General features: G+C 45.0%; 1 protein-coding gene across 1 annotated transcript in view; it reads right to left on the reverse strand.

Annotated features, from left to right (window-relative positions):
• The window catches only part of LOC124718724 (ectopic P granules protein 5 homolog), a 367184-nt gene that overhangs the window by 299151 nt on the left and 50463 nt on the right, over positions 1 to 17570 (reverse strand). Inside the window, exons 7-8 of the mRNA XM_047244342.1 lie at positions 9666 to 9984; positions 975 to 1171 (exon numbers count right to left, since the gene is read on the reverse strand). Of these exons, the coding sequence (XP_047100298.1) occupies positions 975 to 1171; positions 9666 to 9984 (516 nt within the window). The remainder of the gene's footprint in view (positions 1 to 974; positions 1172 to 9665; positions 9985 to 17570) is intronic.

The following is a 17570-nucleotide window of genomic DNA, read 5'->3' on the forward strand; positions in this document are numbered from 1 at the left end:
GACCCAGCCCTCTGTGATTTTCTTCAAGAATTGCAATAAATCAGAAAGGGAAGAATTTTCATGATGTAGAAGAAGAGGGGAAAAAAGTATATCCTTGGAGGCAATAAACAGTGTAACTTCAGGAATTAATAACTGTTTCCACCAATGGCAAAAATGTGGGCACAAGTATTTTATGTCTGATGGACACTATTCTGAAGGAGGTTCAGTTTTGAAAATGTTTTGTAAAATACATGATTTTTTGTAAAACAACTCTCATTATTTTTGAATCGTCCCTCATATATCAAAACAACCGATTAGACAGCCTAGGAGTGGGAGTATTCACTCCAGTTAGCAAAAATATTATGTTTATTAAAGCCAAAATTAAGTCTGACAGCAATGTACCTAGTGACTGAAAAAAGAGGAGGTGACTCCTGTATATAAGAAGGGCAATAAAACGGACCCATGAAATCACCAACCTGTGTCTTAAACATCCGTTTGCTAAGAATTCTTGTACATTTTATCCTTTCAAATATAATAAATTTCCTTGTCGCAGAAAAGCTTCTGTCCAGAATCTGGAACAATTGAAGAATGCATCACACATCTGAAATTCAGCTTGCCATTTCCTCATATGATGTGTCCAGAACTTCTGCAGATCTACTGATACACAGTCAGAATTCTTGTAATAGAGTTTTGACCAGAAGTATGCGATCCTGCATCAAGACAGTCATGCCGGATGTCTGAGATGTGAACTGAGGAACATCCGTGTACCCCGCATTTTTTTATTTAGAATGTTCTACTGCTTGCAATGCCATCTAGTCGTAAAATTTTCGTTATTCCCCGCTCCCTCGCATACCATTTCCCTGTTCTTTGACAATATTCCAGTCAAATTTGACATCATTCGGAGCAAAAGGCTTTTTCTTTTTCATTTTTTTTTCTTTTTTTGTAGCATTTTGAAACTGTAACTAGTCATCCAGTATATGTAAATCAGAACATACCTGTCATCCCTCCTGTCGACCAGCAGCACGTGGCGGAACACTGCGTCAAATGGGATCTGATTGAGAATGGCCACAAGGTCATTCTCCCGGAGAATGGCCCCACACCCTCGTCCGACTTCAGTGTCTTCGTCCTCCTCTCCGTCCGAGTCCACCAGCACCCACGGCTCCGACGGTGCCGGGTCTCCCCTCAGTGGTGCCTGCAACACAAAACCATATCAACGCCTGTTGGCAGCTTAGGGTCTTCATTTAATTATCATTTCATTCTAGAGAGCTGCATGGTCACCGATGGTGCAAGGGATAAATCCCTGTAGTCACACCATCCTCTGTGCCCTCAGTGGCTCAGATGGACAGAGCGTCTTCCATGTAAGCAGGAGATCCCGGGTTCGAGTCCCAGTCGGGGCACACATTTTCAACTGTCTCCACTGATGTATATCAACGCATGTCGGCAGCTTAGGGTCTTGATTTAATTACCATTTTACAAAACCATTCACTCAAAAATCTCATAAAACCTCTGCAACTGTATTTCATTATTCTGTCATCCTCTTACCACAGTCAAGCACGAAAACCTGTGTCGTGTAACTATTACACACAGTTATTTCAGTTTTGAAGGTGTGGCCTTATCGCACAGGAAGTATAATAATATTCATTTTACCAATTCAAGTGCCATTTTCTTTCTTTTGAAACTAAGATTGTACGGTATGCCACACAAAATATAGGACTAGATTGAAGACTTCTTGGTACAGATAACACAGCATGTTATCTTGAAAGATCACTGACAGAAGTATTAGTAATTTCATTTGTGGAACAGGAAAGTGCGTGTGGATCCTTTCTGTTCATGTTGTATATTAATGATGTTAGAGGCAATATTAATAGCAACCCCAGAGTTTTCACAGAGAATGTTGTCATCTACAATGAAGTAATGTCTGAAAAAATCTGCAGAGATATTCAGTTAGAGTGTGATAAGATTTCAGAGTGTTCCAAAATTTGGCAACCTGTTTTAAACGTTCGGAAATTAAAAGCAGTACAGTTCGCAATACAACAAATTTAGTATCCTATGACCACAATATCAATATCAATTAATCACAGATGGAATGGTCAACTTGCACAAATACCTGCCTGGGTGCAACATCTTGTAAGGATATGAAATGGAATGATCACATAGGCTCAGTCATAGATAAAGCAGGTGGCAAATTAGTAGGGAATTGCAATCATCTATGAAGGAGATTGCTTACAAAGCACACTTGTGTGATCGATCTTTAAATATTACACTGGTGTGAGGAACCAATACCAAATAAGAGTAACAGTGAATATTGAACGTACACAGAGAAGGGAGCACAAATGGTCACAGGTTTGTTTGACACACAGGAGTGTGTCATGGAGACTCTGAAAGAACTGAACTGGCAGACAACTGACGATAAACACAAACTATACCAAAGGAACTGACTTGTAAAGTTTCAACAATCAGCTTTGAGTGATAAATCTAGCAATATACTACAACCCTTACACATCACTCCCATAGCAATCTTGAGGAGAAGATTAAACTAATTACAGGATGCACAAAAGCATTTAAGGAATAATTTTTACCACACTCCATATGTTAATGGAATGGGAGGAAACCCTAATGACTAGTACAATGGGAGGTACCCTCTCTGCCATGCACTTCACAGGGGATTGACGAATATAGATGCAAATGTAAAATGTCGATTATAATATTGATATACATTCCTGACATGTTCTATATTTTATACTGAACGAATCTTCAGTGGATTTTTTCCTCAAATAACATAGTTTTGTTTTGAGATGTAATGCGTACAAATTAGAAACAGTTCACACAATAACTTTTACACAATTAAATTAGTATTTTTTTTCATGATCAAACTGTTACTTACAGTTACCAGGCCACCAGAATGCATTAGTGTTGTTCGTATTTAACATTGTTGCCAGGCCTGGTAGGATATATAAGGGGTGTGAACAGCTTCAGATGTTGAATGATCCCTGTGAAGGGTACTGAGGTACCGTGTACACATGCGAGACGGCAGTATCTGTACCTGACAGAGTTTGGAAAGGACCTCATTGTGGGTCTGCATTTGCCCAGCAGGTCAAATCGTGCAACATCCGATGTTGGACTCCATGTGGCAACATGACAGCACACGTACTCGTCATCAGGTTTCTGGTCAAATACGTCCGACTGCAATAAGGGCTGATCGTTGTACTGTGTACCGAGGACATCTTAAGCATTTCACATCTGTGCCTCCATCCGAGAACAAGTAACGGCCTAGTGGAATTCTCAGATGTCCGACCGAGTCACACTGTAATTACTCCACAACATTTTGGCAAACAGACTTGTTGCCATCTCCAGATGGTCTCTGAGGACTGCTGCTCCTCTCCTGCCAGAGTAATTACGACGTGACCCAGCAGGACACCCGAGAATTCTACACATTAGAAATATGTCAGGAAAACATCAGACTGCATATCAAGTAGTGGACTCCCTGCAACGCTGAGTGTCATTGCACACCATTGGTCGACAATTAGCAGCAGCCGAGATAAGGAGTTATTATCCCACACATATGCACCACAGCACAAATGGTTTGGAGTGGTGCTGCAACCATGGAGCATGGACTGCTCGTGAACGGTGTGGCATTGTGCTCAGCTGCGAATTGCCTTTCTGCACTACCCCAGAGAAACCCCATACTTGCAATGTTTTGGAGTAGTACAGTGGTGTTACTCCAGGCACCTTGGTGTGGAGAGCCATCAGCTATGACTTCACGTCACAGCTGGAAGTGACTGTGGGAACTCTGATGACAAAATAATATGTTATCCTGCAACCTCATGTGCTACCTGTCGTAGCATGATTGTGGAGCCATTTTTCACCAGGACAATGATCATTTCCGTAGAAATGTTGGAACACGTGAGGCAATAGTGACCCTACGATTTATCTTAGAAGTTAGATTAAGGAAAGGCAAACCTACGTTTCTAGCATTTGTAGACTAAGAAAAAGCTTTTGACAATGTTGATTGGAATACTCTCTTTCAAATTCTGAAGGTGGCAGGGGTAAAATACAGAGAGCGAAAGACTATTTACAATTTGTAGAGAAAGCAGGTGGCAGTTATAAGAGTCGAGGGACATGAAAGGGAAGCAGTGGTTGGGAAGGGAGTGAGACAGGGTTGTAGCCTCTCCCCGATGTTATTCAATCTGCATATTGAGCAAGCAATAAAGGAAACAAAAGAAAAATTCTGAGTAGGTATTAAAATCCATGGAGAAGAAATAAAAACTTTGAGGTTCGCTGATGACATTGTAATTCTGTCAGAGACAGCAAAGGGCTTGGAAGAGCAGTTAAACGGAATGGACAGTGTCTTGAAAGGAGGATATAAGATGAACATGAACAAAAGCAAAACAAGGATAATGGAATTTAGTCGAATTAAGTGTGGTGACGCTGAGGGAATTAGATTACAAAATGAGGCACTTAAAGTAGCAAAGGAGTTTTGCTATTTGGGGAGCAAAATAACTGATGATGGTCGAAGTAGAGAGGATATAAAATGTAGACTGGCAATGGCAAGGAAAGCGTTTCTGAAGAAGAGAAATTTGTTAACATCGAGTATAGATTTAAAGAAGTCGTTTCTGAAAGTATTTGTATGGAGTGTAGCCATGTATGGAAGTGAAACGTGGACAATAAATAGCTTAGACGAGAAGAGAATAGAAGCTTTCGAAATGTGGTGCTACAGAATAATGCTGAAGATTAGATGGGTAGATCATATAACTAATGAGGGGGTTGTTGTTGTTGTTGTTGTGGTCTTCAGTCCTGAAACTGGTTTGATGCAGCTCTCCATGCTACTCTATCCTGTGCAAGCTTCTTCATCTCCCAGTACCTACTGCAACCTACATCCTTCTGAATCTGCTTAGTGTATTCATCTCTTGGTCTCCCTCTACGATTTTTACCCTCCACGCTGCCCTCCAATGCTAAATTTGTGATCCCTTGATGCCTCAAAACATGTCCTACCAACCGATCCCTTCTTCTAGTCAAGTTGTGCCACAAACTTCTCTTCTCCTCAATCCTATTCAATACCTCCTCATTAGTTATGTGATCTACCCACCTTATCTTCAGCATTATTCTGTAGCACCACATTTCGAAAGCTTCTATTCTCTTCTTGTCCATACTAGTTATTGTCTATGTTTCACTTCCATACATGGCTACACTCCATACAAATACTTTCAGAAACGACTTCCTGACACTTAAATCTATATAATTGGGGAGAAGAGGAGCTTGTGGCACAACTTGACTACAAGAAGGGATCGGTTGGTAGGACATGTTCTGAGACATCGAGGGATCACCAATTTAGTATTGGAGGGCAGCGTGGAGGGTAAAAATCGTAGAGGGAGACCGAGAGATGAATACACTAAGCAGATTCAGAAGGATGTAGACTGCAGTAGGTACTGGGAGATGAAGAAGCTTGCACAGGATAGAGTAGCATTGAGAGCTGCATCAGACCAATCTCAGGACTGAAGGCCACAACAACAACATGATCACCCACCTGTTGCTAGTGTCTCTATGAACTGTCTCCATCTTGTTGAGGTACTCGCATGGCTGGCAAGATCCCTAGATCTGCCTCTGATAGAACACATGTTGGACAAACTCAGACATCAATTCCGACCCAGTTCCAGTATCGAGCTTATCAACGACCAGTAACAACAGCTATGGGCCAGCTTGCCTGAGGATGGATACAATAGTTTCACGACAACATTCTGAACCAAATTAGAGCATACATCCAGACCAGAAGGGTAGCAACACCATAATGATAAGTGGGCTCATACTACCAACTTCTTTGTAAATTTGGCACAGTTTTGTAATTACTGAAATTATGTTACATACTCTCCCTCTCAACCCGTGAAATTTGATTTTATTCGCTCCTCCCCATCTGGGCACTGCACTTTGTTTCTCAGGCAGTATATGTTCTGGATTTTGAAGTGGCAGTGCACACACTAATCTCTTACCTGCTGAGAGGGAACACACATTTGCCAGGATTGTTGTGTAACTGTAACTAACATTTTATTTGTGTTAAAATTATGGTCATAAGTGTTCCAAATCTACAAGAACACATGTAAAAACAAAACTGAATCATTCCAGAAAAATACACTGAAGATTCATTTAATACAAAAAGTCAAATGTATCTGATATGTAAATAAATATTATTTTGCAGCAAGAAATAAGTGTCTTCTGTGTATTCATGTCCAACATCCAGTGCAGCTTCAGTGCGAGCACAATACAGGTGTGTGTGTGTGTGTGTGTGTGTGTGTGTGTGTGTGTGTGTGTGTGTGTGTGAGCGCGGGCACGCATGCGCGCACATACAGAAAGTATCAGAAACTTCGTAATTTCATGGGTTGTATTAGTACAATTTGCGTGATTTTTCGTTTTTGTGTCAGTAAATGTATCTGAAACATATCTGTACACTGTAGCCATATTGCATGTTTAGTCTGCCAACAGTTGTCAAGAAGGTTACACACGTTTTGTTAGGAGTAGCAATTGTTGATTTGTTTTAAAACTGAATCAGGGAATTTTGCTATAAAAATGGAATAAAATGTAGAAAAACAGTTTTAGAAATTCTGAATATTGCTTTTGGCAGGTCTGCTATGAGTCAAACAAGGGTTTACAAGTTGTATAAGCATTTCCAAGATGGCCTTGAAGACAAAGATGTCGAGTGTTCTGACGCCCCTGCCTTTTAGTGTTGCTGTGTGTCACCTATCATCGGGCAGACACAACAGCTGATGAACATGTGAAAAAGATTAAAGAAATGATTATGAACGATTGCCAAATCAGAATCAGAGGAGTTGCTGATAATGCTGGCATATCAACTGGCACATACCATGAAATCTTTTGGTGCCAAATGCACCTGCTTACATTTCATTGCTTATTTGTGAATTTTTGGTGAGAAATGACACTGTAATGATGCCTCAGCTTCCATACTCACCAGATACGGTCCTGTGTGACTTTTTTCTGTTTGCAAAAATTAGAAGAATTTTAAAGGACTATCTTTTTACGAGCACAGCTTAGATTAAAAATACATCACTGAAAGAGCTAAGTGCTATACCAAAAATCAAGTTACAGAAGTGTTTTGGGGATGGAAGAAGTCCTACCATAAGTGTGTGTCTAATATGAACTACTTAGAAAGAGATAATGTTAATGTAGACAAATAAATAAAATTATTTCCAAAAAATTAAAATACCCGATACTTTTTGATCACAACACAAACATTCTGTTAGCTCCAAAGGAGGACATCTTGTGTGCTTATGGGTCACTGAATATCTGAACTATTTGGTTAGTTGTTTCCACACAACATAACAGCAACACCTGTGTAACAATAGTACTAAACAAGACCTGTCATTATAGCCCCTGCCTTCTAGTGTTTCAGCGTGTCACCTATCATCTGTCAGACACAAAGTCAAATCTGATAGGTGGATACCAAGGAGTTTTGAAGGGGACTGTGGCCAGAAAGCACAAGAGAAGAGCATCAGATAGGGGAGAAGAAGATGGACAGTAAGAGGGGGGAAGATGAGGTGGAGAGAGAGAGGGGGGAGAGGAAGGTAGGAAGAGATGGACAGAGAGAGGGTGAGGAGGACATGGACAGAGAAGGGGCGAGGTGAAGATGGAAAGAAATATTGAGAGGAGGAAATGGACAGAGAGAGGAGGGGGAAGAAGTAGATGGAAAGAAACTGAGGTGGAGATGGTCAGAGAGGGAATGAGGAAATTTGAACAACATATGTGCTTTACACATTTATATATGAAAAACATCTGAGATGAACATACATCAGCAAGAAGCCTTACCATTGAAAATTATCTGATGCGAACTGCACACAGGAAACATTCATAGTGGAATGGCTATTTAAAATTGTCATCTAACAGCAAAATTGGTGTTGTGACTGTACAAATTGGACGCAACAATGTGAGAATGTAATTTGGTGGTTTCAGCAGCCAGAGACTGTGGTCGCATGTCTGTGTGTGTGTGTGTGTGTGTGTGTGTGTTGCATTTCCCTGTATGTGTGTCTCTGTCTGTATTCAATCTGCAATGAAGGCCTTGATGGGGCCGAAAGCTCTTTTCTGACAGTCCTTTTGTTGTGCCTATTGCGACTCGGCATCTCCGCTATGTGGAAAGTAGCAACTATCCTTTTCATAACACTGTTACATTCCGTATTGGATTTTCCACTGTTGACATTATTTGTGAGCAGTAGACATGTTTATGTCTGGTGACACCTAGAGAAGCCTTTTGGGTTGGATGTTCCTGTAGTAGCCATTTGCACCTAGTAACGCAGACACAGGGCATCTCTGTGCTCTCTTATTTAAATGCCACCGCCTAGGCAGCAAGGGCACCACAGAAAATTGCACGAGTCTCTCTGTTGAACAATGAGGCCACTGACCACCAATTACAATAAACATTAAAACAAAAACTCCGCTTTCATTCAAATACAGGGAGATTTAAAATTCTAGCGTTTGTAGAGGGGACTTAGTAGACATAGTTTCGATAAGGAACCTGCATCCGGAAATTTACAGGTTTGATGTAAAATAAGTTTGAATATCGGATCACTTTCAAATCTCCCGTTTCACGGTGCACGCATGCGCGCGCGCGCGCGCGCGCGCGCGCGCGCGCCACACACACACACACACACACACACACACACACACACACACACACACACACAGTAGAGACTATGAGCTCCAAACTGTAGTGCAGCATGACTGTGGAGTAACACAGCCAACCCTCCTAGTTTCAAATGTACTGATTTCCCACAACTGTTGTTGTAGTCGACAAAGATGTTATGTGATGTCATACTTGGAACAGGAATTGATGACGATAGCCTCTCTGCTCAGCTTGTGTGTGTACTGTGAAGCGGGAAATTTGGAAGTGATCCAACTTCAAACTTATTTTATATCCCAATGTACATTCCCGGACATGGGTCCTTTATCAAAACTTTGTCCAGTTAAGTCCCCTCTACAGCCCCTAGAAACCTGTAATAGTAATTTTGAAATACCCTGTATATTTACATAAGCATTACAATACAACGCTTTTCAGTGTATGATATTTTTTGAAACTCACTGGGGTGGACTTTTTCCATAGTCATTTTAATAGAACTGTTTACAAATGAATCACTGTCATCACCAAAATCATTGTCACTCTCGTTTTCAATTAGAAGTTCCCTTAAAAGCTCTAGAATCTCTTCCTCGGAGAGGACTGTGCACGAAGAACTATACATTTTGTGTCATACTGACTTGGACATTATAATTACAACCTTTCTCTCAACACAACGGCTACAGTTTGACACTGAGTTAACACGGACTTCCCCAGATGGTATTACTATGCAGTATCAATGCCTAGTATAGTCAGATTCGAGAATGGAGCACATGACAGCTATAAAAACCATGGTGAACAAAAGTCGACATCAGAGTGGAAAACAAAATTCGCAACGTATAGCGCCACTCGCCATTGGAGCAGAAAGGGTTAATGTGAACTGTGGTGGGGATTCACTGATGGTGTGGAGCTCAAAGTTGCATTGTGGTCTCGGCTAGATTGTCGGCTTGCGTGGGCAGGTTATACATTGAGATACGGTGAAATATGTCACTAGTATACTGGGTGATATTTTTCACACAAGCTGCAGATCATGATGAATGTCTCGTGTGCCAAACTGAAAACTCACTCCCCTCACCTGCTCCAAGAAGTGCTCCCTCTCCCGTACGGGCCTGACCAGCGTCGCCAGCACGGCAACAGCGTGGCGCAGGTACGGGCTCGCGAAGACCGCCGCAGAGTCGACGGCCGCGACGCCCCCACCCGGCGTGACCGCCGTCCCCACGCAGTGGCGGTGTGGTGGCGGGGGCGGGGTCTGCACGAAAGGCGCGGCCCAGCTACCGACGCCAGCGGGGCAGCGCAGAACGTGGTGCAGCAGGAAGAGGTGGTCGCGCCACGTGGCCAGTCTCACCAGCAGAGCCACCAGTCGCGAAAGCCAGCCCCGGCAGTCTGCAATGAACCTGCGAGGGGAGGGAGGCAGCTGCAGTGGCACTCCAGCTAAATGGTGGCCGGTTATAGCCACAGAGCTGTACATTGACTCACTACCTAGTTTTTGGAACTACTAGTTCCTTCGGCCAGAAGGAGAGACAGATAGGTTGGGAAAGGTTATAAATGAAGAGCAGGTCACTCAGACCTCTGTACGAAAGAGGCCTCCATGTAGCAGGACCAAAATATATAACGATGAACGGGGGAGCATCAGAGACAGTAGGTCAGAGATGGTACATTGGTAGGTACTGTGCCACCTTAGCTCCAGAGATAAGACCAGAGAGAAGTAAAGACGCACCAGGCCACTAAACAGTCTAGTTTTTAATTTTTGGTCTCAATATGCCTTGAGGTCCCTGAATCTGTGGAATCAGTAATCCACTCATACTTATCACTGACATTGTTGTTTATGAACGCATCGTAGCATTAATCGATTGCACAACAGACTCTTTTCTTCACCTCGAAACGAAACGGTGCAGTTTAATCACAGTTCTTTCATGAAACCTGACTGACTGACGTTAGACACATCAGATGTGGGGATAACAGAAAGCTTCATCTTCACCTCAGGAATGAATTAATGGCATCTCGTCTACACTTTTACTTGAAGTAAACTTCATTATTTTGCCACTTCGTACACTGTGTGATTTCTGAAATCTGCTCATACAGGTCGAAGAAGATTTAAAATTGGCAATGGTCATATCAATAGTGACTCAGAGAGCCCAGTCTTTTAGATCTTCAGTAATGGTTCATTATCCCACACAAGCAGCTCTATGTGGTTCATATCTTGAAGAAAAACTACTGTTCATGTCATTCATTCAAGTTTAGGGATTTTCAAAAATGGTTCAAATGGCTCTGAGCACTATGGGACTTAACATCTGAGGTCATCAGTCCCTAGAACTTAGAACTACTTAAACCTAACAAACCTAAGGACATCACGCACATCCATGCCCGAGGCAGGACTCGAACCTGCGACTGTAGCAATCTCGCGGTTCTGGACTGAAGCACCTAGAACCGCACGGCCACCGCGGCCGGCTTTAAGGATTTATGTTGGTTATTAGTGGGGGGTAATCCGACATTGTAGCCACCCTGTATATAGTAAATCTTTCAGACAGTTTCTTATTCACAGTTTTGTGAGTCCCAGTTTGATGAGTATTAACTACTTTGTGCAATTCTTTCTTCCATTTGCACAGTTATGGTCATATTTTGTGCACACTGCTTAATGTTAAGTGTTAAATCCCATGAACATTAATTCAGTTTTATCTCTACTGTTAACACTTACACAACCACAAAGGCAACTGGTAATTACTATGGACATTAAATGAGTTGCAAATTTGAGTGAACAGTAACTGTAGATGTATGTTTCAGAGAAACTATCAATGAAAACTGAAATTCGGTTTACAAATTAAGATTTCGTTGAGTCACATTACCTGTTTACCGATGGGCTGTCAACCAAGGATTTGCACATGTCGTGTTGCGCAACGGCGATCTGCTAAGCTCTGGCAGGGGTGAACAACTGTCCAGCCACCTGACCAGCTAAGAATTTGACAGTTTTCAACATTTTTTCAGAACTACTTTCATTGTGTCTTAGCAGCTAAAATTTTTATAGGGTCTTTCTTTTGATGTATTCTTTCCGCAGAAAAAATTTCGAAGCAGTTTTCAACCAGGTGGGATTGCACCATACCCTTGTGAGACAGCAAAATAAATGAGATAAAAGATATTTGATAATTAGCTTCGAAGAAGCACACTGTCCAAAAGTTCAAAATTGTCTAAGTGTTGTTAATGAGCATGTCAATCATGAAGCATCTCAACTATACAGCCAATGCCTACTGCAGTAGCCACCGGAAAAATCACGGGAGGCGCACATCGGCACAGCGCGTCACAGACGGTAGTTGCCGCAAGTAGAGTCCCGTCCACCAGAGGGCACACAGGAATTCGGACGCGACCTCTGCCGGCGTAACAACAACAACAACAACAACAACTCAGGCAGCACAGGCCGTGCCCAGTCAGTTAACATTGGGCATGCCTAGGACACAGTCCCGGTCTACGCTAAGTGAAGTGCGACGTAAACATGAACAGTGTTACTACACAATTGGCGACAAGTAGGGTCGTTCTTTCGCGTGTTGCGTCGTTGTTCCGGTTTCGCAGCTTCTCCACGGCATGGAGGATTTAGTGCGGGTTTTGGTTGAGCAGCAGACGGAGCTCACGGCCACCATGAAACAAGTGCTTCCGGCATTGCTCTCCAAGCCGTCTGCTCCAGCGCCGTTCCCTCCTCCCTTTCCCCCGTATGACGAGACGGCAGAGGATTGGGATGCATATGAACATCGCCTTCGGCAGCATTTCCAGGTGTTTCATGTTTCTGATGCAGAGGTATGTCGTGCTCTCTTCTTGTCTTGGATATCTCCCTCGCTGTATCAAGTTTTGCGGCAGCTAGCGCTGTTGCAGGAACCCTCGTCCTTGTCTTTTGACGCATTGTGTTCATTGCTGTCTTCATATTACCGCCACCGCACACATGTTGTGGTGGCTAGGGTCGAGTTCTATTAATACAAGAAACAGCCCCATCAGTCTTACCGGGCGTGGGCCGCTACCCTGCACGGTCTTAGTCGCAAGTGTCATTTAGTCACGGAGCAGTCGCGAGAGTCGTATGCCCACATTATGGTACGTGACGTCATTGTTCGTTCGGCCCCTGATAGGGAGGTCCGGCAACGGGCCCTGCAGTTAGAAGACCCTTCCCTTGAGGAAGTCCTGTCCATTGCTCATTCGTATGAAGTCTCTCACGCCGCCGGTCAACAGTTGGAAGCGTGGTGCGACATCGCGGCGGTTCAGGGCGGCACGGCCGCGTCCACTGTGTCTGGGGTGGACGACGTGCGAGCGGTAAAATCCGGCCGTTGCAGTCGCTGCCGCACGGCGCGTAAACAGAATTCCGGCCGCCGGCCCCTGTTGCCCTCCTGTGCATCGTGCTATATACATCATGATCGGTCAGAGTGCCCCCAGCATTGGGCAATTTGTCGCAAATGTAATAAAAAAGGTCACATTGCTAAAGTTTGCCACTCAGCCTCAAAAGAATCGAAGGAAGCAGGTACAGAGGACACGGACGTTGACATTCAGGAAGTTTCATCGAGCCAGGCTCCCGACGCATCGGCACGCAAACTCTTTATCGAGGTGTCGGTTGGGTCGCGCCGGTTACAACTGCAAGTAGATAGGGGCGCGGCAGTTTCGTTGTTGAATACACAAACTTATTCCGACCTTGGATCGCCTCCCTTGGCGCCAGTTTACCGGCGTCTACGCGGTTATGATAAACAGTTCATTCCCCTACTGGGTCAATTCACTACCGACATGACTTACAAATCAGTCACTCGGCCTATTACTTTTATTGTTGTCAGTGATGCGAGCTCCGCTAACCTTTTTGGCCTGGATGCCTTTCAAGCTCTCGGTTTTTCTATCGCTGACACCATACAGTTGGTCTCCGAAGACGTTCCCTACCAATCATTGGAATTTTTGCTCTCAGACTTTCCCGATATCTTTGAGGAGGGCCTGGGGCGTGTTTCAGATTTTGAAGCTCACTTAACGTTGAAGGCGTCGGCTCGCCCGCATTTTCTACGCGCGAGGCAAATCCCCTTGGCTCTCCACCCTCAGGTAAAGGAAGAGCTAGACCGGCTGACAGCCCTAGGGGTCGTTCTTCCCATTTCTTCTAGTGAGTGGGCTTCGCCCCTCGTTATTGTATGGAAGCCCTCGGGAAAATTACGTCTTTGTGGCGATTTCAAGGACACCATTAATTCCCAATTGGTGGTGGAAATCTATCCTTTGCCTCATGCTAATGAATTGTTCTCCGCCGTGGCGGGAGGCCAATATTTTTCAAATTCAGGTCTGTGGGCTTGCGTTGCAACCTGCATAAGTCAAACTTCTTCCAACCGTCCATTGAGTATGTGGGCTACACCATCTCTCGACAAGACGTCCAGCCACTAGGAAGTTTGGTCCAAGGTATCATCGACCTTCCTCGGCCCGCTTCGCTGAAAGAGTTACAAGCATTTTTAGGCAAGATAGCCTATTACCACCGGTTCATTTCCAGGGCTTCCACCATAGCCCGCCCCCTGTACTGCCTTCTGCGCAAGGGTGTTCCTTTTGATTGGTCGCCTGCATGCGAGCGAGCGTTCACCTCGTTGAAGGGCCTCCTCAAGTCAGCACCTTGTTTGGCTACTTTTGACCCCCATAAGCTGTTGGTCCTGGCTACAGATGCTTCGCAGTATGGGGTGGGGGCGGTCCTGGCCCATCGCATCGCAGATGGTTCCGAGCAACCACTGGCGTTTGCGTCTAAAACTCTTAGTCCCGCGCAGGCCCATTACTCCCAGGTGGAAAAAGAGGCTTTGGCCATTGTCTACGCTGTTACAAAGTTTCACCCTTTCTTGTATGGCACGAAGTTTCAGTTAATCACTGACCATTAGCCGTTAATATCGTTATTTGGCCCCGCCTCTCAGATTCTGGATAGGGCGGCCCACAGACTACAGCGCAGGGCCTTGTTCCTCTCTAAGTACCATTATGACATTCATTTTCACCCTACCGGACAGCATGCCAACGCCAACGCCCTTTCCCGTCTTCCGGTGGGCCGGGATCCTACGTTCGATCGAGAGGAGATTATGTGTTTTCATTTGGATGTGGCGTCCCACCAAGCAGTTGATGGCTTCCCGATCACTAGTTCTCAAGTCGCCAGGGAAACGGCAGCTGATCCGGTTCTCTGGCAAGTAGTTCGCCTCATTCAGCAGGGTTGGTCATCCCGCCCTCCAGGCCGGGCCTCGGACCCTCTTCGTAATTATTTTATTCTACGAGACCGCCTCTCGGTCTTGGAAGGAGCTCTCCTTCTGGCTACCGACGATACAGCTCCTCGCGTGGTTGTTTCTGCAAGTTTACGAAGGGAGGTCCTCACGTTATTACATGCGGGGCACTGGGGTGTTTCCCGTACTAAAACCTTGGCTCGCAGACATGTGTACTGGCTCGGTATTGACAGAGAAATTGAGCACTTGGTGGCCGCCTGTTCCCAGTGTGCGAGCCAACAGGCATCTCCCAGGGCAGCGTTCTCTTCATGGCCACCGGCAACCCACGCATGGGAACGTGTTCACATCGATTTTGCGGGCCCGTTTCTCAATGACTTTTGGCTCATTGTCATTGATGCTTATTCTCGATTCCCATATGTGGTTCGCTGCTCCTCAACCACTTCAGAAGTTGCAATCCAGGCACTAGCAAAAATTTTTTCTGTGGAAGGTCTGCCAATCACCCTGGTCTCGGACAATGGACCGCAGTTTATTTCGCAGACCTTCCAGGATTTTTGTAGGCACTTTGGTATTCGGCACGTTTGCTCTCCCCCCTTCCATCCACAATCGAATGAGGAAGCCGAGCTCATGGTGCGCACATTTAAGACGCAGATGAAAAAGTATGTGCACGAATTTCCTGAGGAGGAGGCACTGACGTTTTTCCTGACGGAATACCGGACCACACCAATGGGAGACCGCAGCCCCACAGAGTTCGTCCATGGGCGCCAACCTAGGACTCTGCTGCACCTCCTCCGGCCTGGTCCTCGCCAGTCTTCGCAAAACGGAGTACCTGGCTTTCCACTGGGTATGTCGGTCTGGGCACGTGGGTTTGGTCGCAATCCACATTGGATACGGGCGGTGGTCCTGCGCCAAAATGGCCGCCGGCTCTATACCTTCCAGGCGGGGAACCGGGTGGTACATCGTCACCAAAATCAGCTACATCCACGTTTGGGCACCCACCCTCCGACCTCTCGGACACCAGCTTCCCCATTGCCGGCACCCGTGTTGGTTTCTCAGGGGACGTTACCGCCTCTCCCCGCTGTGACCCTGCCGCACTGCGATGGTTCTGAGCCTTGGCAGCCTCCAGTAGCTCCAGCACCGGCATCGCCATCGTTCGAGATGCCCCAGCGAGAGCCGGCCCCCCTCGCAGGCCCGGTTTCTCAGGAGGCTGGTTCACCTGTGGTCGCCCCTTCCCCATCGTCCCCACCACTGGGTCTTGCCCCTCCCGAGGTGGAACAGGATCCGGAGTTCGACAGCTTGTCGCCCATTCTGTCCCGGGCTCCGGTGGTGGGACGACGAGGGCCTCTTCATGTGGGTCACTTCCAGCCGTATTCGAAGGTTCCGGCTCGAGGGTTGGCAGATCCCCTCGACTCCAGCCTTCCAATGGATGTGGAGGTCATCGCTCCTGCCCGACGTTCCACCTTCCGACGCAGTGGATCACAGTGGCTTCACCCCCCGAAGGAGGAGGAGTGCAGTAGCCACTGGAAAAATCGCGGGAGGCGCACATCGGCATGGCGCGTCATGGACGGTAGTTGCCGCAAGTAGAGTCCCGACCACCAGAGGGCACGCGAGAATTCGGACGCGACCTCTGCCAGCGTAACAACAACAACAACAACAACAACTCAGGCAGCACGGACCGTGCCCAGTCAGTTAACATCGGGCATGCCTAGGACACAGTCCCGGTCTACGCTAAGTGAAGTGCTATGTAAACGTAAACAGTGTTACTACACCTACTTTCATTCCTTGCACGATTTGAATTTTATCCAGACTTTCCAGTACCATATAAATATTTATCTGAATCAGTTGTAAGCGGCAAGAGGTATCTTTGAGAGAAATTCATTTCATTTGTTGTTGTTAAACATAGGTGAATTTAAATATCAAATGCCAGTCTATCAATCTGTGGGGAACTGAGAATTCTGTATGGCCACAGATACTGTAGATAACACACAGCCATTCAATGGGATGGAAAATCCACGAAGAAAACCAAAAATAAAAAAATTAAAATAATCTGCCAGCACTGTATCAATGCTCTGGCAAAATATTTGATACTGTCTTGATCAACAGTCTGATGAGAGATTGTTTCTCCGTAATATCTGAAGTATGTAAATCAAATAATAAATGACAGTTCTGGACTGGACTTCATCTCTCTACACACTGAAGCTCATGATTTCTCTCCCCCATTTAGTTTTGTATAAGTATTACTGCACTGAAAATATCTGCTCCAGGTGCATCCACTTTACTCTTTATCTTCAAGCTTGCAATCAGGATTCCTCAGTTCTGTCCCCAGCGTGTTTTTCTGGCAGCATTAGTTCTAGGTGAACAGTGATGTACAACTAAAGGCAGTATTAGTTGACGATCCACCACAATTGGCACAGGTCTAGTGTAACAGTCATCTGACGGTAGAACGGGTGGATTTATGAGAAATAGCACACACATTATCCATGCTTGGAAATAAAAAGCTGTTCAAAACTCTTGTGAATCTGTGCAAGCACACTAGATGGTGATAAATCACTCATGCACAGAAAGGGGTACTCTTGAGTAGCAGTATGCTTTCTGCCTGTTATTGTTCATTGTTTACTGCTATTGATATTGTTGTTGTTGACATCTGTGGCCAGAGGATAACTTCAGGCTTTCATATTGAAGATTATGCAAATTTTTCAGTGATTCAATTAATTCATAAATGCAGTAATTAAGCAAAAGCAACACTTTTAGCTCACAAATTTTTTCTTATATAAGCTGTTTATCAAAAGCATTCTTTGGAA

The sequence above is a fragment of the Schistocerca piceifrons genome, chromosome 10 (assembly GCF_021461385.2).
Source record: "Schistocerca piceifrons isolate TAMUIC-IGC-003096 chromosome 10, iqSchPice1.1, whole genome shotgun sequence".
NCBI classification, from domain to species: Eukaryota; Metazoa; Arthropoda; class Insecta; order Orthoptera; family Acrididae; genus Schistocerca; species Schistocerca piceifrons.